The sequence below is a fragment of the Erpetoichthys calabaricus genome, chromosome 15 (genome assembly GCF_900747795.2).
Source record: "Erpetoichthys calabaricus chromosome 15, fErpCal1.3, whole genome shotgun sequence".
NCBI classification, from domain to species: Eukaryota; Metazoa; Chordata; class Cladistia; order Polypteriformes; family Polypteridae; genus Erpetoichthys; species Erpetoichthys calabaricus.
In genome coordinates, this window is record NC_041408.2 from 101,401,157 (window position 1) to 101,428,087 (window position 26,931).

Below are 26,931 nucleotides of genomic sequence, written 5' to 3' on the forward strand. Positions count from 1 at the left end.
TTATGTTAGCATGCAGGCCTTTAATTGAGTTTGTTGTAGAACCCTTATTGGCAGCAATTTCAACTTCAAGTCTTCTTGGGAAAACCTTGTCAAACTTTACACACCTGAATTTGGGCTGTTCATCCAGTTCTTTTTGTCAGATCTGTCTTAAGCTTCCTTACATAGGATGGAAAGTGTCTGTAAGCTGCCATCTTTAGGTCTTTCCACAGATGTTGTGGCGGAGACACCTGTATATAACAGAAGGACCGGGGGAGAGAATAATCTCCCCCTGGGACGCTAGATGGCAGCCCCACTGAGTTGCAGCCCCCCCCCTCAGACTCCCACAAGGCAACATGGGAGTTAGAGTTCGGCAGAGCTATGTTGGGTTCCATGGGCACCCGCCAGGGTGTGCTGTAAGAATAACTGAGCCCTTTATTGCAGCACTTCCGCCATACCTGTAAGTGCTGCTGGAAGCAGGGTACAGGACACCAAAAATAAAAAAATGTGTGTGCATAACTGTCTGTTTGGGTCGGGTTTGGGGAGTTGTATGACCTCTGCAGGCCACAATGTTTTGTGTAGCTTATATATGGGCCTTTGCTGGGTCATTCAAGGATAGACAGAGACTTATCTTGAAGCCACTCCAGCATTGCCTTGGCTGTATGCTTAGGGTTATTATCATGCTGAAAGGTGAACCGTAGCCCCAATATGAGGTCATGTACACTCTGGAGCAGGTTTTCTTCAAGGACCTCTCTGTATTTGGTTACATTCATCCTTTCCTCAAGTCTGACAGGTCTGCGTATCCCTGCCATTCAGAAGCACCACCATAGCCTGATGCTGCCACCATCATGCTTTGTTGTAGGGATGGTATTAGGTAGATGATGAGCATTGTCTGGTCTTTACCAGATATAGTGCTTGGAGTTCTGTCCAAAGAATTAAATTGTTTACCTCATCAGACGAGAGAATATATTTCCTCATGCTCTCTGGGTCCTTTAAATGTTATTTGGCAAACTCCAAGTGGGAGTTAGCCACTCTACTATAAACACCTGATTCATGGGGTGCAACTGAGATGGTCTTCCTTCCAAAATGTTCTCCCATCTCAGCAGAGGACTTCTAAAGCTCTGTTAGAGTGACCATTGAGTTCCTGGTCACCTCCTTGAGTAAGGTCCTCCAGCTCTAGGAAGAGTCTTGATGACCAAACCTCTTCCATTTCACAATTATTCAGGTCACTGTGCTTCTGGGAACAGTCAAAGCTTTAGAAATGGTTTTATGTTCTTGCCCTGATTTATGCCTCATCACAATTTGATTGTGGAGGTCTACAAAGAGTTCCTTGAACTTCATGGCTTGGTTTTTGGCCTGATACACCATGTAAACTGAGGGACCTTATATCCAAAGGTGTATGCCTTTTTAAACAATGTCCAATCAATTTAGTTTGCCACAAATGGATTCCAATCAAGTTCTAGAAACATCTCAAGGATAACTGAAGAAAACAGGAGGCAACTGAACACAATTTGAAGAGCACTGCAAAGGGTCTTAATACTTATACGATTTAGATGTTTGTTTTTTGATTTCTAATAAATTGTCAAACCTTTCTGGAAACATGTTTTCACTTTGTCATTATGGGTTATTGAATGTAGATAGATAGTCTAAACAGCAAATTTATCCATTTCAAATTAAATCTACAACACAATAAATTGTGCAGAAACAAAAGAGGTCTGAATACTTTGTGAATGCACTGTATATTTGAGAAGTATCATAATTCCATTATTTTATCATTCTGTATAATTTTAAACCAAGTTTGAACTTTAATGTTTAGTGTGTCAAGCATTTGTTTATTTATAATGATGTCATCTCTGCACTATTTTTGGGGATGTTCAACTATTTCTCCGCCTGATTTAGTTAACTTTTATAATGAAGGACTTCTTGACATTTTGAATTCGGTAGCCCCACTCAAAACCCGATCAGTTTCATTTACACACACTGCCCCATGGTTTACACCAGCTTTGCGCATTTTAAAATCTAAAGGTCGGCAGTTGGAACGGCTGTACAAGAAGACAGGTCTTAATGTTCATAAAGAAATGTATTTTAGCCATATGCATCACTATAGGGGCAGCATACGGCATGCTAAAGCTGCCTATTTTACTGCCCTAATTTCCTCCAACAAGGGGAACTCTGGAACACTTTTTTCCCTGCTTAGATCGCTAACAAGTCCCCCAGACTCTCTTTCCTTGCACTGCCTTTCTAATGAATTTTGTAACACCTTAATGACATTTTTTAATGATAAAATCCAGGCAATACATTATAATTTAGGCTCGGTTGCTATTGACTCCACCATTGATGATTTTCCTCCTCCTACTCATTCATTTTCTATGTTTGAGCTTCCTTCCACCTCAGAAATCATGGATCTCATCAATAGCTCTAAGCCTTCAACCTGTCACTTGGATCCAATTCCCACTGTTCTGATTAAAACCTGCCTTCCCTCGCTAGCTCCTCTTGTTGTTTCAATTATTCACTCGTCACTTTCCACCGGAATTGTTCACCAGTCTATGAAAACTGCCGTGATTCACCCCCTACTGAAAAAACCTGGGGTTGACCCTACTGACTTTAATAATTTCCGACCAATTTCTAATCTTCCTTTTATTTCAAAGGTTCTTGAAAAAACTGTGTCTTCCCAACTTCATCAGTATTTATCTGCTAACAGTTTATACGAACCATTCCAGTCAGGCTTCCGACGTTTTCATAGCACTGAGACGGCACTAGTTAAGATCACTAATGATCTTTTAGTGGCTGCAGACTCAGGCCTAATCACAATCCTTGTTCTTCTTGACCTCAGTGCTGCATTTGACACTGTCTGTCATTTCACCCTGCTAAAAAGGCTATCTGCACTAGGTATTTCTCACATTCCGTTAACTTGGTTTAAGTCATATCTTACAGACAGAACTCAATTCATTCAGCTGGATACATGTACCTCCACTCCCACTCCTGTAGTATCTGGGGTTCCTCAGGGTTCTGTCCTTGGCCCCTTGCTGTTTATCATTTATCTGCTTCCTTTGGGTGTCATTTTTCGTAAATGGAAAATAAACTTTCATTGTTACGCAGATGACACCCAGTTATATATTTCCACTTCACCATCTGCATCGCTTCCACCATCCTCACTTACTGATTGCCTTGCTGAGATCAAGTCTTGGTTATCTTCCAACTTCTTGCAGTTGAACTCTAATAAAACTGAGGTGCTTCTTATGGGCACGAAATCTGCAATAGCGAAGGCATCAAAGATCTCAGTAGTAATAGACAATACTTCTGTTACCTGTACAGATCAGATAAAAAGCCTTGGTGTGATTCTGGACAGCACGTTGTCTTTCCAGTCTCACATCAGTTCTGTTACTCGAGCAGCTTACTTTCACCTGCGAAACATTAATCGCTTGCGTCCATTTTTGTCAAATCACTCTACTGCCATTTTAGTCAACAGTTTGGTCACCTCCCGCCTGGACTTTTGCAATTCACTTCTCTTTGGTCTGCCTCAAAAGTTACTACATAAACTTCAACTTGTTCAAAATTCGGCTGCTCGTATAATTACTAAAACACCCTATTCTGATCACATTACACCCGTTATTCAGCAGCTTCATTGGCTGCCAATAAAGTTTAGGGTCAACTACAAAATTTTAGTCCTTACATATAAGGCCATTCATAATCTTGCCCCCACATATCTCTCACAGCTCCTACAAGTCACTAAACCCTCTCGTATGCTCAGATCCTCTTTTTCCATTAACTTAAATAATCCACCAGCACGTCTTGTTACGATGGGATATCGCGCATTTAGCAGATCGGCACCTTCCTTATGGAACTCATTACCTGCTTATCTTAGGAATATGACTACCCTTCACCAATTTCAGGCTAATCTTAAAACTTATCTGTTCAAAATTGCTTATTCATTGTAACTGTTATTGCTGTTTTATCTGATGTTTTATTTGGATTTTAAATTTTCTAGTTATTGAATGTTTATTTTTTAACCTGATTGTACAGTGACCTTGAGTTTTTTGAAAGGCGCTTCAAATAAAATGTATTATTATTATTATTATTATTTTGTTATGACCCCCCATTTTGTGTCCATTTTGCAAGGCCATGTCCAAGTTTTTTTTAGTAATGACACTGGTTGCTAATTACATGATTCGTATCACTACAGGTACTCTTTGGACCACTTCAGGGGCGCCTCAGCTGTTGTCTCCAGTCCCTCAATCATAATATTAAGGTGATTGATAACAGAGACCGTATGGGCTGGAGTACCCTTTCCAGCTCCCGTATGGCCAACACACCATTAAATGTGTTGGTCGGCAGTAGACTCAGGCTTCACTCGTACATGCCCGCCAACTGTGAGCCATTATGCCTGTGTGTTTTCTGTGCAGGCTCAGTCGGGTGACCTATGGGCACAGGGTGGTTGTTCATTGATTCTGCCTCCTCCCATTTAATGGTGGGATCCCAAAACATGCCATCCAACCCCTTACCTGCTTCGGGGAGTGTGGCTTAACCATTCCCCACAATACCTCCTGGGTTGCAGGCAGTATGAGGGCCTCCTTTTACATTAGTCTTCCCATACTCCTCTAAGCCCAGACGAGGTCCTCGTTGCTCAACTGGTCTGTGTCCACACCATCGTCATTACTCTCAGGGACATATTGGCCAGGCAGGGATGTTTGGGCATACCCCATCTGAGAGGTAACAAGAAAACCACTCATGGGATACCTTGTCTGCGAGTCTAGCACATACATCTGTATGGGCGCTGCCCTCTTCTCTACTTCAGGGTGGCCATGTCACGCCCCATGACAACTCCCTTGACAATGACGGCGGTTTACGTCCTGCTCTTCCCTGTCTTCCTGAACTGACTCTTCCCTTTCCTTCCCATTGTGGACTGGAGCGATGTGCACGTACTGCTGTGCTACTGTGTGCATATGGTCTCGCTGCTGTGTTGGATTGGCACAAGAAAATTTTTAAACAGGTCCCTGCCTTGCAGACTGCCAGGAATCCTGCTGGCTACACCACTTGTGGTCACCAGAGGGTGTACCAGCTCCCCAAACCCAACACAGGCAGACACCAGGCACAATTCCAGCAACACACAAGTTTGTTATTGTACTTTGGGAAACTCTTTACTTCATTCCCAGCTGCTCAGCAAACAAAGTACACAAGCACAATAAAACAAGCCTTTTTATTCTTCTTGTCTTTCTTTCTCTCCTTCTGTTTTGACTCCTCCTCCAAAGAGTTTCCTCCTCCTCTTCCTAGCGACTCAGGCTCCTCGACTGAAGTGAGGTGGTTCCTTTTATGCTGCACCTGGGAGCACTTCAGGTGGCCCATCAGCATTATCTGGAAGTATTCCCAGGAGTGTCAGGGTTATGCAGCTCCCCCTGGTGGCCAACACAGAAACCAACAGGACTGTCCCAAACTCCAGCTCCCATGGAGCATTGTGGGAATTCAAGGTGCTGCTGCCACCCAGGGGGGCTGCCACCTAGCACTTTGGGTGAGGCAGTGCCTTGTGCACATCTGCTAACCCAGTCCCTCTTTTACAACGGCCTCCCAGCCAGGAAAGGGGCCCTGGCTGTCCGTCACAGTGGTTTTCACTTCAGTTATTCCTCACTTCAAGCCACACAAGTGCCTTATGACTAACACATACACAACTTGTCACTTTCTTAGCAGTTCAAGAGACTTACTTATTATTGGCACAAAACAACAGATGATGTTTTAAATATATCTGAGACTTAAATATTACTTTGGTCTCTAGGAATATATTCAAACATACAAAGGTTCAACATCCTTGGTAATAGGCCATTTATCAACCAAGAATGCCTTACTTTACGTACTGTTCCCTACTACTGGATGGAGCTCACACCCTCAGCCTTAATAAACCTTTCAGATCAGAGCGTATGGCAAACTTTCGACTGCTCCAGGTGCTGTTAATAAAAATTACCTGATTACCTCAATCACTCTAAACATGAAGACAAAGTATATAAAGTTAAAAGCAGCAATGTATTTATTACATGAATAATCATTCCAAATAGAACAAGGGATAATAGAAAATAAGATTGATAGTAAAGTCTGGATATAGTCATTAGGAAAAGCTTACGAAAAAGTAAAGATGTCAAAGATGAATGTCCCAGGTGGCTTGTGATCTAGCACTCAAAGTTGTTCATGAGATGCTTTGCTGACGATCACATGAAAATGGCCATGCATTGCTGGCATCCTGTTCTGATGTCACTCTTCTCTCGTCACTGTTTTCTCTTCTTTTGATATTGCTCTTTTTGAGTACGTCCATTTTCCCAAACAATAAAATTTGTGATGTTTTAAGAATCTCCTGTTTCAAGCTGTAAAATGGTTTGGTCATTTCTAGTCCCACGGCATCTCCTTCTGTTCATAGGTTGTAAAGTAATTGAGTACAACTTGAAGCCTTGGCATGTCTTCCTTTCCCAAACTCTAAACCAATTTAGTCCTGGTACCCAGCTCTTTACAAGTAATAAAATCGTCAGTACAGCTTGGTGCATCTCCTGAATTGCTGGTCAGTTCAAACAGATGTTACTATGATTGACACTGGTACAATTCACGTAAACAGAATGCTTTGATGTTAAACTGCCCATGCAAGTGTCCTGTATTTAAGTTCATCTTGTTTTGTCTTGAGCAAAATATAATGAAAATACAGACATAAATTTGCCGATTTTGCACACCACAACAAATGTCAACTTTGCTGTGTTTTTAAATATAAACATTAGTCTTAGAGTATTTGAATAAATTAGGTAATATACATAAGCATTAATTAAAATTGCATATAGTAACTTAGAGATACACCCACCCTAATAAGACTGATGAAATTTGGAAAAAAATAATGCAGAACAGAGTTACCACAGTTTTCTCCATTTCTTTTTTCCTCTGTAGAGAGTTTAAGCTGACAATGTTGAGGAGATTACCAGAAGATGCCTTTTCTGGACTCTACGATCTCCAGAGCATGTATGTACCTCATTGGTATTTGTTTGATGATGCTTTATATATATATATATATATATATATATTTAATGTTTCTCTAATGTGTATGGATATTGGAACATTATTGTTCACCCTGGCCTCCTGACCTTACCATCGGACTCACATTTTGAGAATTAAAAAACAATTCTATATTTAAGGACTATAATTCTCTTAATTATATATGTATCTATTGTAACTGTGAATTATTTATTTGTTGTATACTATTTTTTCATTATTTTTCATATCTAATTTTAATTTGATTTTGCTTTTCTTGTAACTATTTCTTTGCCATCTTGTATTGTATTTTGCAGCTACATCTTTTGGATGAAAATGCGCAATAGAAATAAGTGTTGTTGTTGTAAAATATTCAGGAAGTTGGTCAAATATGCAAACATGCATCATTTTCACAGAAAATTATTGTTTGCTTCAATAGGCACTAGTAATTGTAAGATGTATAAATCAATTTCCATTTACATCCATCCATTTTCCAACCCGCTGAATCCGAACACAGGGACAAGGGGGTCTGCTGGAGCCAATCCCAGCCAACAAGGCAGGAACCAATCCTGGGCAGGGTGCCAACCCACCGCAGGACACACACAAACACACCCACACACCAAACACACACTAGGGCCAATTTAGAATCGCCAATCCACCTAACCTGCATGTCTTTGGACTGTGGGAGGAAACCGGAGTACCTGGAGGAAACTCACGCAGACACGGGGAGAACATGCAAACTTCACGCAGGGAGGACCCGGGAAGCGAACCCAGGTCCCCAGGTCTCCCAACTGCGAGGCAGCAGTGCTACCCACTGCGCCACTGTGCCACATTTCCATTTACAGTATATAAGAAAATCACCAGTGTTGAAAGAAAGATGTAAGGTTACCATACAAGGAACTTATTCCTTATCTTCACATAAATTTGGTATGTCATGAGAAAAAAAAAAAATAGAAAAGTACCAAAGGCATGAAAACTACATATCACGTATTATAAATTGACAAAGTTAGAAGGAATCATAACTGTGTAGTTATTTTAGAAACTACAAATACCATGAGTGGTGCATTGATCTGCACTGCTACCTTATGAATCCAGCACCTTGGGTTTAAATTCTACATTCGTAAAAGCACTGGTTCTTTAATGACACTATCATCTTCTTTACTGGGTTGTATTGCTCCTTGTAGAATTATTGCATATGAAGTTGGTTCTTTGTGCTTTGAAATACTTCCTAATATGTTGAAAAATTATATAATCTTTAATGTAGTAAGCTACTTAGCAGGACATAACAGATTAAGAAAACCTGAACCTAGCCTGTGTAACTGTATGTATGCAGCAACAGTTCTTTAAAATAATGACTTGTTGGTGTTTCACAAATTTGTTACCATCTATTTATTGTTATTTACAATATGGCGCCAGTTACAGATCTAAATAAATTAAAGTTCTTTCTGGAACCTCCATGTGGATGGGTCTTGGTAAGCAAAAATGGTTCCCCTATGGTATCGTTCTGAAGTACCACTCTGGCACTTTTATTTCTAAGAGTGTATTCCCAGCTGTCATCTATGTGGAGTTTGTTTAGTCTCTCCTGTGTCTGAGAGTGTGTCCAGGTACTCCGGTAGTACCTGCAGGTAGGTGAATTAGTGACTCTATTACCTGCAGTGTGTGAGTGAATGTAGGTGTGCGCCTGTGTGCCCTGCAATGGAGTCATGTCCTGGCCAGGGTGCTTGGCAGCTTGTGCCCAGTGTGACCGAGTGCAGCCCTGAACTTGATCATATAAGTTTGAGAATGTATTTTAGTATGTATGTACATGTACTATAGAGATGGAATTTGTCTCTTTGAGGGACTTTCTACACTAAGTAATGTAAATATAATATGATACTAATAGAATTGGCTATTTGTCTGTTTTTTACTGTATTTTGTTTTCCTGTATCATAAGAAGTCAAATATAAAGTCACATTGCCACATTATCATTAAGACTCAACTGGAACAGCCTTTCATACAAAGTAGATTCAAAGGTTCTCTGTAGTTTTGGTGGCCAAATCTGCAAGTCTAAATTATTATTGTACATTATTAATAACTAGTGTTGATCAGTGAAATTTGCCAAAGTGTTTTTTGCAGCAGCTATGCAGCGTTTGCCAGTCACCTTGTTCGCCGAATATTTTCCTGGAAATTCGCAATGTGGTCAACTTAGACTAACATTTTTTCCCCAAGCCCCATGAAGCATTTGTGAGGCCAGTGTGACATCACAGAGCTGTAACAACCATTCGCAGAATGTTCATGCATACATGATGTCAGTATTCATGTGCTACACATGAATTTGCACCGCACAGGTGTTAAAAAAAATCAAAGTATTTTCATTTGAAGGGTACATTAGTTGACCATAATGAGAATAGTATAAGTACTGCCACATATATATAATACTGATCCTGCTGCTCCACATAGCTAATTTTGTATGTTGACTGAATTCATATGCAATTAGCCACTCAACCAGCGATGAGTCAAAAACGTGCCCTCCCCATCCCACACCCCGAGTCTGAAAGCACATGACACCCTGTGAAATAATAATAATACTTAAAGATATATTGCTACTTACATGGCGTTTCTATCTTCTTGATGGAAGAAAAAACAGCGAAGCATCTACACAGATAGATTGGAAACAAAAAAGAGGTGCCAGCTTCGTGGACGTCTCTTTGCATTGGATGCATGCCAGTCAAAGTGGAACTTCAAACCCCAAAGGCTGGAACTCTGTGAGAGCAATGATATGTTTTTTTTCACTTATTTCTAGTTTGTGGCCAATTGTTCTATTTTATTTGTGGTTATTGAAACATTCATGCCATTTGTTGTTTGAGGTATGGTAGTGCAGTGGTTAGCACTGCTGCCTCACAGCTCAGATCACATTTTTGGACAAAATATTCAGTCCAGCATAGTTGGCAGATGCTTCCTTTGTCCTCAGGGGCAATTAAAAATCCAGTGCACCATTATAATCCACTAAAGACTATTCTGGTTCCTCCTTTCCCATCGGCTTCAATGCAAATCACAATATTTTGTGAATTTCCTGAATATTTTCATGATTTTCGCCAAACTCATGGCTGTGCAAACGATTCACTCGTCACTAGAAGTGAGACAGAAGGACATTTTGCTGGATGTAGATAATTAAATTATGACCCTAAACTATTTTTTCCACTGTATAATGAAAGCATCTTTAAATTTTAAGAAATATAAAAACTAACTTTAGCAGATGTAAACCAGTCTTGAGAAGGCTAGAATGTGACAGAAACTGGAAGAATATTGACAAGTGCAAGCAAAGATAAATCTGATACGTAACGTACAGGTGCATCCTGTTCAGAGACGGAAACGACTAACTAAAGTTGGGGCTAATTGACTGGAGGGCTCAAAAATGGAGAACCAAATGTAAATGACAGGGACATTTCTTTTCATCTTTTTCAAAGAATGATCATGAGAAGTTCTAATGGATCTGTAACTGGTGTTTTCTAACTTATCGTTCTGTAGGATAGATGCAATGGTGATTTTCATTGTGCTGTTTTTCTTCATTACTGTTTGTAACTGATTTTCATTTTATGAGACAAACACTATTATCCTAAAGTGTTTTTAGTGAACTATTATTATCAGTGCAAGATGAAATAATACATTGCATGTACATTGTAGAACACCATGTGTAAAGATCCATCCAAGACAATTTCACAGCTACAGTGCAATCCTGGCAGCACTGGTCATTGGCAGGTATCAGCCCTAAATGGGCAGCCATTCTATTACAGACTTGCCAATTTATAATACTCCATTAATCTAATACACACATTCAGAATCAGATTAGATTAGATAAACTTTGGTAATCACAAGGGGAAATTTAGACGCATAAAGCAAGAGAAACAGAAAAAGCAAAAAATAAAGATTCATATGTCATAAAATGCAATCAATCACTCAATCAATCAGCAAATCAATCAATCAATCAATAAATAAATAATGTAAATTGTGTAAAAATTGCAAAATGAATCTAAATTGGCCCTAGTGTGTGCTTGGTGTGTGGGTGTGTTTGTGTGTGTCCTGTGGTGGGTTGGCACCTTGCCCAAGATTGGTTCCTGCCTTGTGCCCTGTGTTGGCTGGGATTGGTTCCAGCAGACCCCCGTGACCCTGTGTTCGGATTCAGCGGGTTGGAAAATGGATGGATGGATGTAAAGGGTATTAGCATTTAGTTTCGGGGGATCAGGAGGAAGCATTGAATTGCCTGATAGCAGTGGAGGGAAACGACACCCAGAGGCACTTCTTAGCATACCAGGTGGAGTGAGTCTGTGGCTAAAAGTGCTCCAATATAGTGCCTCCTGGAGGAGATGGAGGGGATTTTTCATGATGGCATCCAGTTATGCCACAATCCTCTTTTCTACAACAGCTTCCAGTGTGTCCAGGGCTTGCCCTGTGATGGAACAGGATTTCTTGATAAGTTTGTTCAGGTATTGTGCTTCTTTTGAGCTCAAGTTGCTTCCCCAGGAGATCACAGTGTTGAACACCACACTAACTACTATGGACTGATAGAATATTTCCAGAAACTTGCTGCACACATCAAAATACCCAAGTCTCCTTAGGATATACCATCTGCTCTGGCCCTTCTTGTACAGCATCTCTGTGATGTCAGACTAGACCTGTTTTTGTTTATGTGAACCTCCAGGTACTTGAAGCTCTGCACCATTTCCTCATCTTCCCTCTGGATGGTGGCTGCTATCAGCATCTCTTTGGCATGCTGGAAGTTCACCACCAGATCTTTTGTCCTACTGATGTTGAGTTGCAGGTGGTTCTCCCTGCACCATAAGATAAAGTCCTTCACAAGATTCCTGTACAATGAGAGAAACTGTGGTACTCTGGGAAACACTCACATGGACAGAAGAAGTGCATGCCATCTTAACAGACTGACTGCACTGAGACTTGACCTAGGCTCCTGGAGCTGGGGCAGTGCTAATTCCACTGAAAAGGCCTACTGGCTTTAGGTTAAAAGGCACACTGTACTCATTTTATAACCAAAGCTTTAAATAACATACAATCCCAATTCCAAAAAAAGTTAAGACAGTATGGAAAATGCTAATAAAAACAACAATAAGAAATTTCTAAATTCTTTTCAACTAGCACTATATTAAAACAATATCAAAATCACATTATTTGATATTTTACTGTGTCAGATTAATTTTTAAAAAATGAAGGCTGAAATAACCAGCCTCAACACACACAAAAAAGGTTTGGGGAAGCCACCCATATATTGTCCCTGGCTGCAAAAGGATATAAATAATTGCACTGATGTGCATAGAACAGAGTTCAAGACTGAACTGAGCAGAGAAGGAACTGGTCTTTTATTTAAGGCAAGGAACTGGAAGTGACGTCATTAAGGGCCGGGAACCGGAAGTGATGTCAGTCTGGGGGCCGGAACCGGAAGTAGTGTCTTCGAGGTTGAATCAGGCAGAATTTCCCATATTTGTTCTGCAGAGACAACAGAGAAAGGTTTAGTGCACCCTGCCACCCCCTAACCAGGCGTGGAATTACCTTCACTTGGTCCATTCAGCTTCCACCTAAACACATGTGTGTGACAATGCTCATGTCAAATCTGATGATTTCAATACACTCCAGATAAGTTTATCACTGTGTACCATTGCCATTTGTTTCAATAAAACCTATTAAGCATCTTGGCACTGAAGACACAAGTTGTTAAATTTAGCAAGTAGGAATTTCCCTCCATTCATCCATTGTGCTGGTCTTCAGCTGTGCAGTTGTACAGGGCCTTTGTTGCTGTATATTATGCTTCATACTGTGCCACACATTCTCAGTCAGAGACTGCTCACAACTGCAGGCAAGCCAGTCTTGTACCTGCACTCTCTGCTTACACAGCCATGGAGCTGTAATCCATGCAGAATGTGGTTTGGCGTTGTCCCACTGGAAAATTTAGAGACGTCAGTGGAAACAAAGGCATCTGGGTGGCAAAATATGTTGCTCCAAAACTTGTACCTATCCATTGCATTAGTGATGCGCTGACTACTATTACTATTACTACTACTACTAATAATAATAATACTTATTTATTTATTTAGCACTTTTCTCACTTTTTCATTACACCAGTGAACGTCAAGCCACTTTAGCCACCACCAATGTGTTGCATCCACCTGAATGATACGACAGCAGCCATTTTTGCCCCAGTACACTCACTACAGATTAGCTGTTAGGTGGTGAAATGGTGGGAGAGATAGCCAGTCAGACACAGGGGATGATTAGGGGCCAGAATGATGAGGCCATGGTGGGCAATTTAGCCAGGACATCAAGATTCACCCTCCTCTTTACAAAGAATGCCCAGGGATCTTTTGTGACCACAAAGAGCCAGAACCTCGGTTTTCTGTCTCATCTGAAGGAAGGCACAATTTTTACAGCATATTGTCCCCTTCACTGTACTGGGGCATTTAGATATTCATTCAGACCACAGGGTAAGTACCCCCTGCTGGCCTCACCAACACCTCTTCCAGCTTTTTCTGGACAGTCTACCATCCAAGTACTGGCCGGGTCCAAACATTCTTAGCTTCAGGTGGATGACCTATTATGCAGTGCACTGGCACACCCCATTGCCATGACTGATGCTGGCGTTTGGACCTGATGCTGATAACAGCTTGAATGACCCTTTTTGTCTTTGTTCCGGAGAACATGATGGCTGTTTTTTTCCAAAAACTCTTTCAAATGTTGACAGCACTTGAAGTAATCAAACTAGGACAGTGAATGTACTGCACTGCCAGCTTAAGTATCATCACTCCAGTAACATCACTTGATGTAACTTCAAAGTTCCATTAGTTAGAAACCCATGCATGAAAGTGGCATTGTGTTAAAATAAAAATAAATAATAATTTGAATTGTGCTATAATACTAATTCATAAAAAAAAATAACTGAATATTTGAAATCTTCATATTTAAGTATATAATAATAATAATAATAATAATAATAATAATAATAATAATAATAATAATAATAATAATGCATTTTATTTCAAGGCACCTTTATAAAGGACACTGTACAGATAATAAAATCATAAAACCAACAAAAACATGCATGTACACATACACATATACGTACAGTATATCTTTATCTATGGAATTGAAAATACAGCAATAAGAATACAGCCTAAGCTCATGTTATGTAAGCTAAGCTAAACAGATAAGTCTTAAGACGAGATTTGAAAATAGGTAAGGAATCTGTGTCCCAAATGTTTTGTGGTAGTGAGTTCCAGAGACGAGAAGCACTAAATGCCCTGGAGCCCATGGTGATCAGGTGTGCAGGGGGAGTGATGAGAAGACCAGAAGTAGAGGACCTAAGAGTGAGGTTAGGTGTATAAACATGTATGAGGTCAGAGAGGTATAATGGAGCAAATTTATAAAGTGCTTTGAAGGTAAGTAGAAGAATTTTAAAATCAATAAGAAACATTACAGGAAGCCAATGAAGCTGTTTAAGAGATGAGGTAATGTGCTGTATGGAAGAGGTCTGAGTTATAATACGGACAGCTGAATTCTAAACAAGCTGGAGTTTATAGAGAAGCTTAAGTGGGAGACCAAAGAGAACAGAATTACAATAATCAATGCAGGAGGTGACCAATGCATGAGTAAGGATGGTGGTGCTATTTAGTGTGAGGGAGAGTCACAAAAGTGCAGTGCAACGGAGATGAAAAAAAGAAGACTGTGTAACATTATTGATATGGGATTCAAAGGACAGTGTACTATCAAAGATAACCCCCAAACTCTTAACCTGAGGGGAGGGATAGACTGATGTACCATCAATATTAAGCGAAAAATTATTAGATTTTGATAAAGCAGACTTGGAGCCAATGAGAAGAACCTCTGTCATATGGCTATTGAGTTGGAGGAAATTAGAAGATTTTACCTCAAATAGACAGTCATTGAGACAAAAAGGAGAAAGGACAGAGTTGGGCTTTGTAGATATATAGAGCTGAGTATCATCAGCATAACAATGAAAATCAATTCGAAATTTCTGAAAAATGCCACCTAAAGGGAGTAGATATATTAAAAACAGTAAGGGGCCAAGCACTGATCACTAGGGAACACCACTAGTGACTGGGAGGGATCGTGATTGAGAGTTTTTTAGATAAACAAACTGAGTACGATTAGACAGGTATGAAGTAAACCATATTAAAGGAGTATTGTTAACAACAATGGCGGCTAACCAATTCAACAAAATAGTATGTGAAACAATATCAAAGGCAGCACTCAGATCATGTAGCACAAGGAGTATTAAAAGCCCATCATACATAAAATAGGCAAAGAATTCTATGAGGAACAAAATAATAGAAGTCAGGAAAATTGAAAAATCTCAACAGAATGTTACTAATCCATTTAAAGGCTGTGCTGAAAACATTCTGCACCTGCAGCGATGCCAAGTTCCATAGATAGACTCTTCACTGTCCCTGGCAGCCTGAACCCAGAACTGCTGATAACACACCCAAGGATGAGCCATACAAATGAGAACATGCAGTCACCAAGATGTGGTGCAAAATGTTACAGTGCTTTTATTTAAAACATTGCTCAAAAGTGCGGTGCAATCCACTCAATAAATAAATACATAATCCATGAAAATGATATGCAAAGTGGGGGTTAAAATGTCAAACAAACAAATCCAATGAAACTAGGTTAAAAAATGATGGCAGGAATCTGTCCATTTATTTTAAACAAACACAAAGCCTGAGTGCAGCTTTCTTAAAAGCGACTGGCAGGCCCAGCCAGTCCTTTAACTGGGTTTGGCCCCCTGCTGCCCTCTCAGCCCCGTTGAGTATTGGCCATATGCTCTTCCTCAGGACTCTCTACCCGGCTGCCTGCCTCCTCTCTACCGCATCCTGGTGTCTCCCTCCCTGCCATCTCCATTATCTTTCTTTCCATTCTTTAACTTCTGTCTATCTCTGTCTCTTGTTCCTTCTTTCACTTTTTCTTTTTCAACGTTCTTGCCCCCCCTTCTTAACCCAGCACTTCTGCTTCCTTATAAAGCCATGTGGGACGCAGGGGCGGAAATCAAGACTCCAGCGCTAATGAGGGAAAAGTTCAATCGTGCAAGTGCACATGTAAATGCCCATTCCCAAATCGGCCTCTGAAGCCGCTCCACCACGGTGCCTACACCCTACCCTAAAACGTGATTTATTCATTCAAAATGCACATGTCATAGACCCACTGTATCACACATGGTCTTGAAATCAGACATCATCACCAGATCCACTTATGAGGACTTCTTTACATAAAATTCGCAATGTTGGTGACAACCTCTGATCTACGGATGGAACCGTTTCTTGGTTTTGGTGCGTTGCTCACATAACTAGTAGTATAGTATGTAACTTTTTTCACCAGTTGCTGAATTCTGTGTTTCAAAGTTGCTCTGACAATGGGATCTTGTTACGTGAAACTGTCATGTCAGCTTGAAGGAGCCTATACTAACATACAGCTCCGCATTCGAAGTGTGCTTTTCCAATGAGTATGGTGTGTCTTCTCTCTGACACACAGATACTGTAGCATGTCTGCCAGTGTGAAAATATGGATGGGCTTACTTACCATGTGTGGGTTTACTTTCTTGTGCGCCACAGTCTACTTGTATGCTTTGTAAAAGAAAAATCATCAGCCTGCTCTCTTCTCTTCTGCATTTTTGGATCTCGCACGGCAGGTTGTTCGGTCTTGACTCCTGGTTGTGAATGAGATGTCACCTTACAGAGCTGTCTGCTTTTATCGTGTCCCAACTGAAAGGGACGGGACCAGCCCTGGGTCTCATGGCCTGGGTTGGGTGCCCTGTGATGATGCGGGTTTGCTCCAGGTTCCCATGCAGCTTCAGGAAGCTCTTAAACCCGACACCATCGGTAATATCACCGATGAGCTCGGCAGTGTGGTACAACAAATGGAGCAAGGGAATGGTGTAAAAAAGTGCCAAGTGCTTTTATTAAAAACAACAACAAAAACAAAGTGTTCAAATAAATAAAGTGCAGTGCATCAATTTCTCATAAATAAATAATCCATTAAAATTGTAACATGGAGGTTAAAAAAATAAATAAATCCTTTAAAACGAGGTTAAAACAACGGCTGGAAGCAGTCTCTTATTAATCCAACGCACGGTGCCTTCTTTTTACCTGGTGGCTCCCCTACTTCTCCCATCAGGCTTCTCAACAGGGGAGTCGCCCTTCCTGCAGCTGACCTTCTTTCCATTCCTGATCTGGAGGCTTCCCGATCCCTGGCTTCAGTTGTGCTTCCTTCAGACCGAGACTTGGCCAGGATGCTCACATTGGGGAATCCATCACCCAAGCCTCTCAACTTCTGCTGTCTTCCGCGGTGAGTCATCCTTCTGCTGGTCACTCCCGCTCCTCGCAATGCTCAGCGGGAGCGATCACTACCAACTGCCCTCGGTGTCGGCCAAACACCCAGCTAGGGCTCTCTGTCCAGCTGCCTGCGAGCGCTCATTCGCTCGCTCTCTCTCCCTCTCACTCAGACACCGGCTTTCTCCACACTGATTCCTGCTTTCTGCCTCTGCAACCTCCGTCTTTCTTTTCTTTGATTTTTCTTCCCTAATAGCCACCTCACACTTCTATATATTACGGGGATGTGGATCAGCTGTGGCAATCAACAGCTCCCGGGAACAATTACGGATGTGGACGACTCCTCACCCGTGCACTTAAGTGAGAATTGCCCGCATCAACGAATCACCTGGGGAACCAATCCGCCACACTTACCACACCCCTCACTAAGCCAAAGTGCGTCGAAAATTAATTTAAAACTGGCCCTTTTGACATGAGCTGTGGACCCGCTATACCATATGGCCTCACTGGGCATCTTCTCATTGCTCTGGGTGAAAGAGAAGATGCCGTTAGTGACAGCGCCCCCTCTTGTCACAGAGTGGTATTGTTTACCTCAGTTAAGCCAGGTACTGTAGATGATCCGCAGTCATACATGCATAACACTCCTAAACTTCTGAAGGAAACTAAATTGAAACTGCTACTCTTATCCCTCCACCTCACTCCTCCAAAGTCATTTGTCTAGGGAGGCCGTTTTGGCATGTGTATCCATGGTTCAGTCTACTTTATATGATGTGTTTCTGTGGTGTGTGTGTTTTCTGGAAGCAAATGAAGTATTCTTTAAACTGTCACTTAGTGTCCATCAAGGCTGAAAATCTACATTCTCTGTCTACAGAGCTGACACAGCCACATATTACAATTCTACCCAAAGATCATTACTAGAGACCCCTCAACCATGGAGGAGCTTCCTGCCTACATCAATGACATCAGTGAACGAATGTCAAAATAACACCCTACAGCTGAGTACTGCAGTACTAAAACCAAACAACTTCTTGTGGGGTCCCCAGCAAACAAATCTTCATCCTTGAACCTGGGATCTGCCAAATTCTTACATCTGTCCAACCTTGTAATCTATATTGCATCTGTCAGCTGCTAAAAACCTTCTAAATCTATAACCTACTGCCTTTTCCATCTTTATCTCCCCATGTACAGAAACTCTTTGCCAGGTCTTCATAACCTCACTGTTGTATTAGAGTAAATTTCTTTCTCTCAAGATGTTGGACACCTGACAAACACATAGCCACTAAGCTCAGTTTACTGCACTGACTCCCACTCCATTTCACAACAGAGTCCTCAAATGAGATGTATACTTTACTTAGCCAAATAAACCCGTGTGGCAGTAAAGATCTTTTAGGTTTAGCCTCATTTTTTTGGAACCTTTTTTCAGGCAGCTGGAAAGATGAAAGCAAAGGATTCATTATTACGTGTTTGTTTTCTTTCGTTTTATTAGTAATGTTATCAGATTGCCAGGCAGTGCTTGACATTTTAATTGTGTTTTCGCATATCTTTACTACTCCTTTCTTTTGTTTTGGACTGTGTCTTTGTATGTAATAATGCTAGTCCTCTCATAACAACTGCTGTAAGATATACAGGGTCTTCTCTTTACTACTGGGTTTGAAGATACAGTATTGTCTTGATTTTCAGGTAAATTGTTAAGAAATAGACTAAACATTAATGACACTAGGTAAGCAGCCTTCTAGAATCTGAAAGACAATGACAAATACTTTAGATGTTTTCAAGTGTAGCCAAACACCTGGCATTGTTTTTGCTTTATATTCCAAGAATACAAGCCTGGATCAGTCAGGTCAATAGTCACATCGCTTTAGTATCAAGAGAATGTTTGTCTGCACAACAGTCTTCAAACCATTATGTTTGAATTTATACATTCTAAAGTACAATGCAGTTGCATGCAGAAATGTGGAAGCGATTCAATTGTATGTTCATTTTGTACATTTTTTTTAATCAAAATAAAGTAGATCATACAAACATTGCGTAACAGACAACTGGGGCCCCTACCTGGCCGGGACGTGTTTGTGAAGGAAGGACTGGGGGAAAGAGTGTGCACAGGGCATTATCTCTCCTGGATCGCTAGGTGTCAGCCCCCCTTGAGTTGCTGCGGCACCAAGGATTCATGACAAAAATTACAATCTGTGCTGAACACAATACCTTTTCTATCATGTCATTATTTGAGACTTAATATTTTAAAAATTACATTGAAAGAGATATTGGGCTCTTTTGCTAAGCCACTGCATCAGTTCTTTATCTGACATGACAATGCCAAAATTCTCAAATACTTGTTTCTTTTTTTTGTGACAATATCTATTATGAAGGAATATCTCAGACAAAATCAAATAAATAAAATAATATATAAATATGCACATAAATAAAAAGTAATGAAAAATGTGACAATAAAAAAGAAGAAAAAAAGCATGAAATGTTAACATTAAATAAATGTGCCACAGAATATGTTTTTTTTTTTTGTTGCTTACGTATTTAATTTTGACTGTAATATTCCTCCAAATGCAACATGAAATTACAGCTTGCATTTTAAACTGTCACTTACACTCGTCAAAGCTGAGAGGGTGGACTCTAGCAAGTGTTGTGTTTTCATTGGTGAGTCGTCAGTGCACTGGCCTTAAACCTTCCACTGTCTGGTGCCACATTTACAGCAGACACTTCAAATGCAAACTCCAAATAATGAATCTGGAGTTTATAGACTTAAAGCAGCAGCTTTGCACAAGACTTCTGGGTAATGTGCATAGTCACAAATCTGAGCATGTGCATGAGCCACAGGATTCCCAAGTTAAGCAAAGCACATCCAGCCACTCTGCGGACGATTCACCAATGAAAACACAGCACCTGCTAGAGCCCGCCCTCTCAGCTTTGATGAATTAAAGTGACAGTTTTAAATTCAAGTTGCATTTCATGTTGCATTTGCGGGAATACTACCTACAAAATTAATAAGCAACAAAAACATATTCTGTGACACATTTATTTATTTACGTTCACATTTCATGATCTTTTTCTTTTTTATTGTCACATTTCACAGTTCTTTTACTAATTTGCTTACTCATTTGTTTTATTATATTTTGTCTGAAATATTCCTACACAGACAACATTTTTTCTGTAGCATATTTTCCTATATAGGATGTAGCTCAAAGTGCTTGAAACATGTCAAAGAAAACGTTACAAGAGAAATAAAAACAAATTAGAAATGGATAAAATCAAGAATGAATAAATAACAAAAAATAAATAATACATAAATCAGTACAAACTTACATAACACAAATATGATAGTAATAGAAAAAGTAGAGACCTTATATATCGAAGTCTCTACGTGTAAGTCCGATGCTAAGGTCAAAGGGCCAGGGAGGACAGAAAATGCTGAGATGCTGGAGAAAAAAGCAAAATCTGCAGGGGTTCCAAGGCCAAAGGATCACTGGCGATTCTACCTCACATAAATGTACATAAGTATTTCCTTATTGTTTTTTAAGTTTCATCAAGCGAAATTTAATGCAGTGGGCCTCATTGGCAGTTGGAGTATCTGGTTATGTTCCAGCATCACAAGCGGCTGCACAGTATTTTGTTCAGGTGGTGGTTGCACAGATATTGTGCATGTTGCTGATGTTTCATTGCCATTTTTATCTTATTACATTGTAAGAGGCCTAATTCATTCAAATATAAAATAAATACAACATTCTAACACTTGTGTTTCATGTTAGGTTTTAAATCTAGGACAGCATGGTGGCGCAGTGTTGGCACTACTGCCTCACAGTAAGGACACCAGGGATCATGTCCCAGGGTCTCCCTGCATCAAGTTTGCTTTTTCTCCCAGGGTCTGCATGGGTTCTCTCTGGATGTTCTGGTTTCCTTCCAGGGTTGGTCCTTGCCTTGTGGAAAAGGCCTCGCACCCCCAGTACTTTAATTTGGATTATATGAATGCAAGAGTATAAAATGTAAAAGAAAAGCAATTTAAAAAATATATATATATAAAATAAAATAAATAAATAAAAATATAAAAATGTAAACAAGGAAATGTTCATTAAAGTTTCTCTAGGCCTCAGGTCCCTTTGTCTTTAACACTCCATAAAAATGTAGACCCCATTTTATTTTGCTTAACATAATGATGTTAGTTAAGAACTCGTTTTACAAATAGAAATCATGTTTAATGTTTGGTAATAAATGCCTAATAGGCTGCGAGTTTTAAATTTATTGGATGGAGCCCCCCCTAAGAATTCATGTGTTATTTTTTTTAGGTTTATTCCAAATGTTTCCCATTTCTGAATTATGCACTTAGAAAATATTCACTTTTTCCTCATTACTGGAAAGCAATGGCTGTGTGCGATGCATTTACTGTATGTTGGGGCTCAGGTCTGAAGGCTCGCTGTACACATCCCACATGCCCAGTATGGTAACCATACTGTAACATGTGTACCATTCATACATTCATAAATCCTCTTAATCCAATTTAGAGTGAGGGGGAGCATAACCTATCCCAGCAGCAATAGGCACAAGATGGGAAACAACTCTGGGCATAGCACTGGCCCATCACAGGACACACTCACCAATCACACAACCATTAATTGGTATGCAACAACACATTCAAAAAAAATTTGGAAAAAACAGTCTTCTGTATGCAACTTTTAAATGTCCAAGAGACCTCTAAACAAGTGGCTATCTGGCTTTTCTTGGATATTGCAATAAAAGACAAAACTGTATTGGTACAATATAATCCAATGCAAGAGCGATTACACTGTAGTGATGCTGTTTCACCCACCTCTGGTACATCAATGCCCCACTGTTCAGATAAGATTCTTGAATTACAGTTAAAGTGGGTCCGAGGTAAGCAAGAAAATAACAAACCTTAGAACTGATCTACAGTTAACAATACATTAGTTATGGAGAAAATACAAACAACAATATTGTATCATGTACTACTAGCCAACAAGTCTAGCCAGAGTAAGCCATACTAGTCATGGAGCCAGTGTGGCAATTAGTCTGATAAGCTTCTTGTTGTCTAATTTTCTTCTGGAATGACCATATGCTGTAGCTGAATGAAATGGCAAAGTAAATGTAGAAGTGGATGAAAGTAGTGCCACCGACTACTACATCAACAACCAATTAAAATATAATTATGTGTGTCTCGGGAACTGCATGTCTGACATTGTGGTCAGCAACACAGGAGTGCCACAGGGGACTGTACTTTCTCCAGTCCTATCTATCTATCTATCTATCTATCTATCTATCTATCTATCTATCTATCTATCTATCTATCTATCTATCTATCTATCTATCTGTCTGTCTGTCTGTCTGTCTGTCTGTCTGTCTGTCTGTCTGTCTGTCTGTCTGTCTGTCTGTCTGTCTGTCTGTCTGTCTATCTATCTATCTATCTATCTATCTATCTATCTATCTATCTATCTATCTATCACCCAAAAGTAACTCTACTTTGTTGGGCCCTTCAGCAAGGCCCTTAACCTGCAATTGCTCCGTCCTGGGTATGACGTTAATCTACATCCAGCCCTGCATATAAGCCCTCCAACCTGCAGGGAAAAACCTGGGGTTTGGTGGCAGAATTGGCACTCCAGCCACCATAAAAAACCTCACACTATTCCACTCCATCTGAACTGGTGTGGTGCTGAGGTGTCACCCATTGCAAGGCTGCACTCGGGTCTTAATCTGAGATCCTGAGTTGGCTTGTCATGTGGTGGGTGCAGCAAAATAAAATAAAAGAATAGTTAATAAGAGAAAAGAAAACATATTATATTTCATCATTCACTAATCTCATTTATGAACAACATTCACAGAAATGCTGTTCATTTATTTTAATCTAGCTAATCCATTATAGGTGTTATTTAAGTCACTTTTTCCTCTTTTAACAATGTCATCATTGATGGCACTATATTGAGCTTTTGTAGCCTTTAAGGATTCTATCATTTGTCAAACTATCAAAACTGAATTCAAAAAAGATAAACAGGATCACGCAGGAATTGACCCAAGTTTTCAAAGGCTGAGCTTCCATCAACAACAAAGTGTAAGATGCACACGTTCTTCTCACTAGTTTACTTCTCACTGTTTTTTTTTTTTTTTTTTTGCTTCTTTACTGATTCCTTGTGAGAAGACCCCTGGCTATGTGAGACATTCACACTGGTGTAATGAAGGCACAACTGGAAAAAACGTTACTTTAAGGTGAAAATTTGTTCAAAGTAGTAAAAGACACAAAGGCCTGATGTGGACAAAAATGCAACAGTGAAATAAGAAGTATTTATATGTATGAACAATTTATATGTACGAACAATTTTTTATTATGACGGCTTTTCAAGACTCACATCTGCAAAAAATATAAATCCAGTAAATATTCATCTCTCCATTTCTGAACCCTCTTATTTTAATTCACAGTTCTGATGAGCCAATGCCTATTCTGGTAATCATGTGAAAGTTGCGATATATTAATATGTACTTTACGAAAATCACAAACCATCATAAAGAGTTGGTGCACCTGCAGGCAAACCCCGTATAACTGAAAACAAAACGCAAGTATAAACATGTTAAGAAGAAAAAAAAACATTTTCACAAACGCAAGTCTCAAGAGTGACTGCTCCAACGATGACGACACTTCTGGTTAAGTACAGGCGAGGTAGGAACAGGAGGGTCCAGGTGGTCTGACACCAGAAATGACATCAGAGGTGGTAAGGCTGTCTCTAATGGGAGGAAGAGAAGAGGTGTTAGTATTTAGCTCCACCTTGTGGATCAATGAGGAGTTACCACCAGAGCCTTTAAGATGTCCCCAAGGTGCACAAGTGTGACAGTATAAATACACAACATATCAAGTAAATATCTTTCATCCATTAATCTATTTATATATGTTTTCACTATAAGCACAATAATAATAATAAAAATAATCTATCCATCTTCCTAATTTGCTTATACTGGAAAGAGTTGTGGGGCAGCTGGAGCCTATCTCAGAAAGCATATTGTGTAATAATAATATTCTAATCTATATATATAATTCACTAAGCCACCAGCAAGCAAGACACTCATGGAGCACGCAGGACGGAGCCAAGCCTACCAACTCTAAGACCATTGGATACGACGACAACTCGCAGAGCCACGCCCACCAACTTGGACGCAGCGACTCACAAAACACGGCGTCATTTGCGTTTGTCTCTGCTACAGTCCACATGCACCTCTGAGCCACGTTGACTTTTCATTATTCTTTTTGGTTACGACACACGACTGCATCCACCATCGCAACCTGTTTTACACGTCGTGGTCTTAGAGTTGGTGGGCGGGTCTCTGTGAGTTGCTGTTGCGAGCGGGCACATGACCAGGCGGTGTGTATGCTTTGAGAACAAGGGTGAACGCGGCAGGACCATCTAAAAAGAGGCATGTTTGTCGCAGATGTGAATCGCTGTATGCAGCGTGTAAAACAGTTTGTTAGTCGCGGATAATTTGCCTTTTACTTTTACACAAAGACAATTTCCTGTTAGATTGGCCTTTGCAATGACAATTAATAAAGCACAGGGCCAAACTTTCAAAACGATATGCATGTATCTGCCAAAACCAGTTTTCAGTCACGGACAATTGTGTGTTGCTCTCTCCAGAGTTCCATCTTTTCATTCACTCACAGTCGTATCCTCAAACCCACCACTTTTAGACAACTGTGTCTTTCCAGAAGTGTTCAGTCATCAATAAATAATTATGCGGCGTATGCCTGCAGGAACACGTGCAGCGAGCGAGCCAGAGAGAGAGAGAGAGAGCGACACACACACATACAGGCGCACGAGAGAGAGGGGGCTGGACGCATTAAGAATAATAATAATAATACTTCATTAAATTGATATAGCGGTGTTCTCAGTATTCAAAGTGCTATCCACACAGGGAGTAACCGGGAAGCAAACCCACAATCTTCCACAGTCTCCTTACTGCAAAGCAGCAGCACTACTACAGTGCCACAAGGCAGTTAAAGAATGCACTGGGCTTGATTTTGTTTTCACTTCTGTTTACAGCGATCGGGTCGTAGCGTGCATTGTTGCAATGTTACTTTTCTTGATGGCTTATTACATTACGGATGTTTCACATGTTCATTTTTTCCCTGTGCTTAAAAGACATTAAAAAAGTGTTTCTCAACTGTGACTCTGGAACAACTCAGTATGCAAGCTATATTAAGCGTCAACAACGAAGACTCGCTACACCTTAATGAACAAGTACTGACACTTATCCCTGCCGATGAAGTAACTTTCACCAGCGTGGCCTCCATCGTCACAGATGATCCCGCTTTCAGTCACGGACAATTGTGACATGGGATACGTATGATATAGCCACGCTCGCCAACTCACAGAGACCCATCCACCAACGCTAAGATGATGGGACAACTCACAGAGCCACGCCCGCCGACAATACAGAGCCACGCCCACCAACTCTAAGACCATAGGACGAGAATGCCCACCCGCCCGCCTGACTGTTACCAGCATGTAAAACCATCGCAGCTTTTAACTCACAAACTGCAACAACTCACCAAACAAGGACACCCTGTCTCTCGAGGCATTCACACTGCCGGAAGACAACCATGGGATACGCAAAAAATAGCCATGTCAGTCAACTCACAAAGCCCAGCCCACCAACTCACACCCACCAACTCAAGTACACATCCACCCTGTCTCTCGAGGCATTCACACTGCCGGAAGACAACCATGGGATACGCAAAAAATAGCCATGTCAGTCAACTCACAAAGCCCAGCCCACCAACTCACACCCACCAACTCAAGTACGCATCCACCCATGCTCTCGAGGCATTCACAGTGCCTGCTCATGTGCCCAGATGCAACAACTCACCAACTCGCTTTCGTCTCTGCTACAGTACACATGCACCACTGATCCACGTTGACTTTTCATTATTCTTTTCGGTTTCGGCTGCATTTCTATATATAATCCACCAAGTCGTCTGAGCATGGGGTACAAACGACAGAGCACCGCCCAACAACTGGAACCAATACAGAGACACGCCTACCAACTCTAAGAGCATGGGACGAGAACGCCTGCCCGCCCGCCCGCCTGGCTGTTACCAGCGTTCACCGCAATGTACTGGAGTGTAAAACCATCACAACTGCTAACTCACAAACTGCAACAATTCACCAAACACCACATCAGATGCTTTCTATATCTAAGAAGATATATAGATACTCATTATTCCCCGGCACACGTCCACCCATGCTCTCAAGGCATTCAGAGTGCCTGCTCATGTGCCCGGACGCAACAACTCACCACACACAAATTTTGCTTAATTTGCCTCAACACGGGAAACCTCACCCGGCCCGGACATGGAGAGGATTGACAGATTGATAGCTCTTTCTCGATTCTGTGGGTGATGTTGCATGGCCGTTCTTAGTTGGTGGAGCGATTTGTCTGGTTAATTCCGAAAACGAATGAGACTCCCTACTGCTAAATAGTTACGCGATCACCAACTGGTCGGCATCCAACTTCTTAGAGGGAGAGGTGGCTTTCAGCCACATGAGATTGAGCATTAACAGGTCTGTGATGCCCTTGGATGTCCGGTACTGCACGCGCGCTACACTGAATGGATCAACGTGTGTCTACCCGG

The 26,931-nt window shown here is 40.8% G+C and overlaps 1 protein-coding gene across 2 annotated transcripts in view; it reads left to right on the forward strand.

Moving 5' to 3' along the window:
* fshr (follicle stimulating hormone receptor) overlaps positions 1-26,931 on the forward strand; it is a 159,838-nt gene that overhangs the window by 71,885 nt on the left and 61,022 nt on the right. For both annotated transcript variants that reach the window (XM_028820409.2, XM_028820408.2), the window contains one exon: positions 6,889-6,960. In XM_028820409.2, the coding sequence (XP_028676242.1) occupies positions 6,889-6,960 (72 nt within the window). The remainder of the gene's footprint in view (positions 1-6,888; positions 6,961-26,931) is intronic.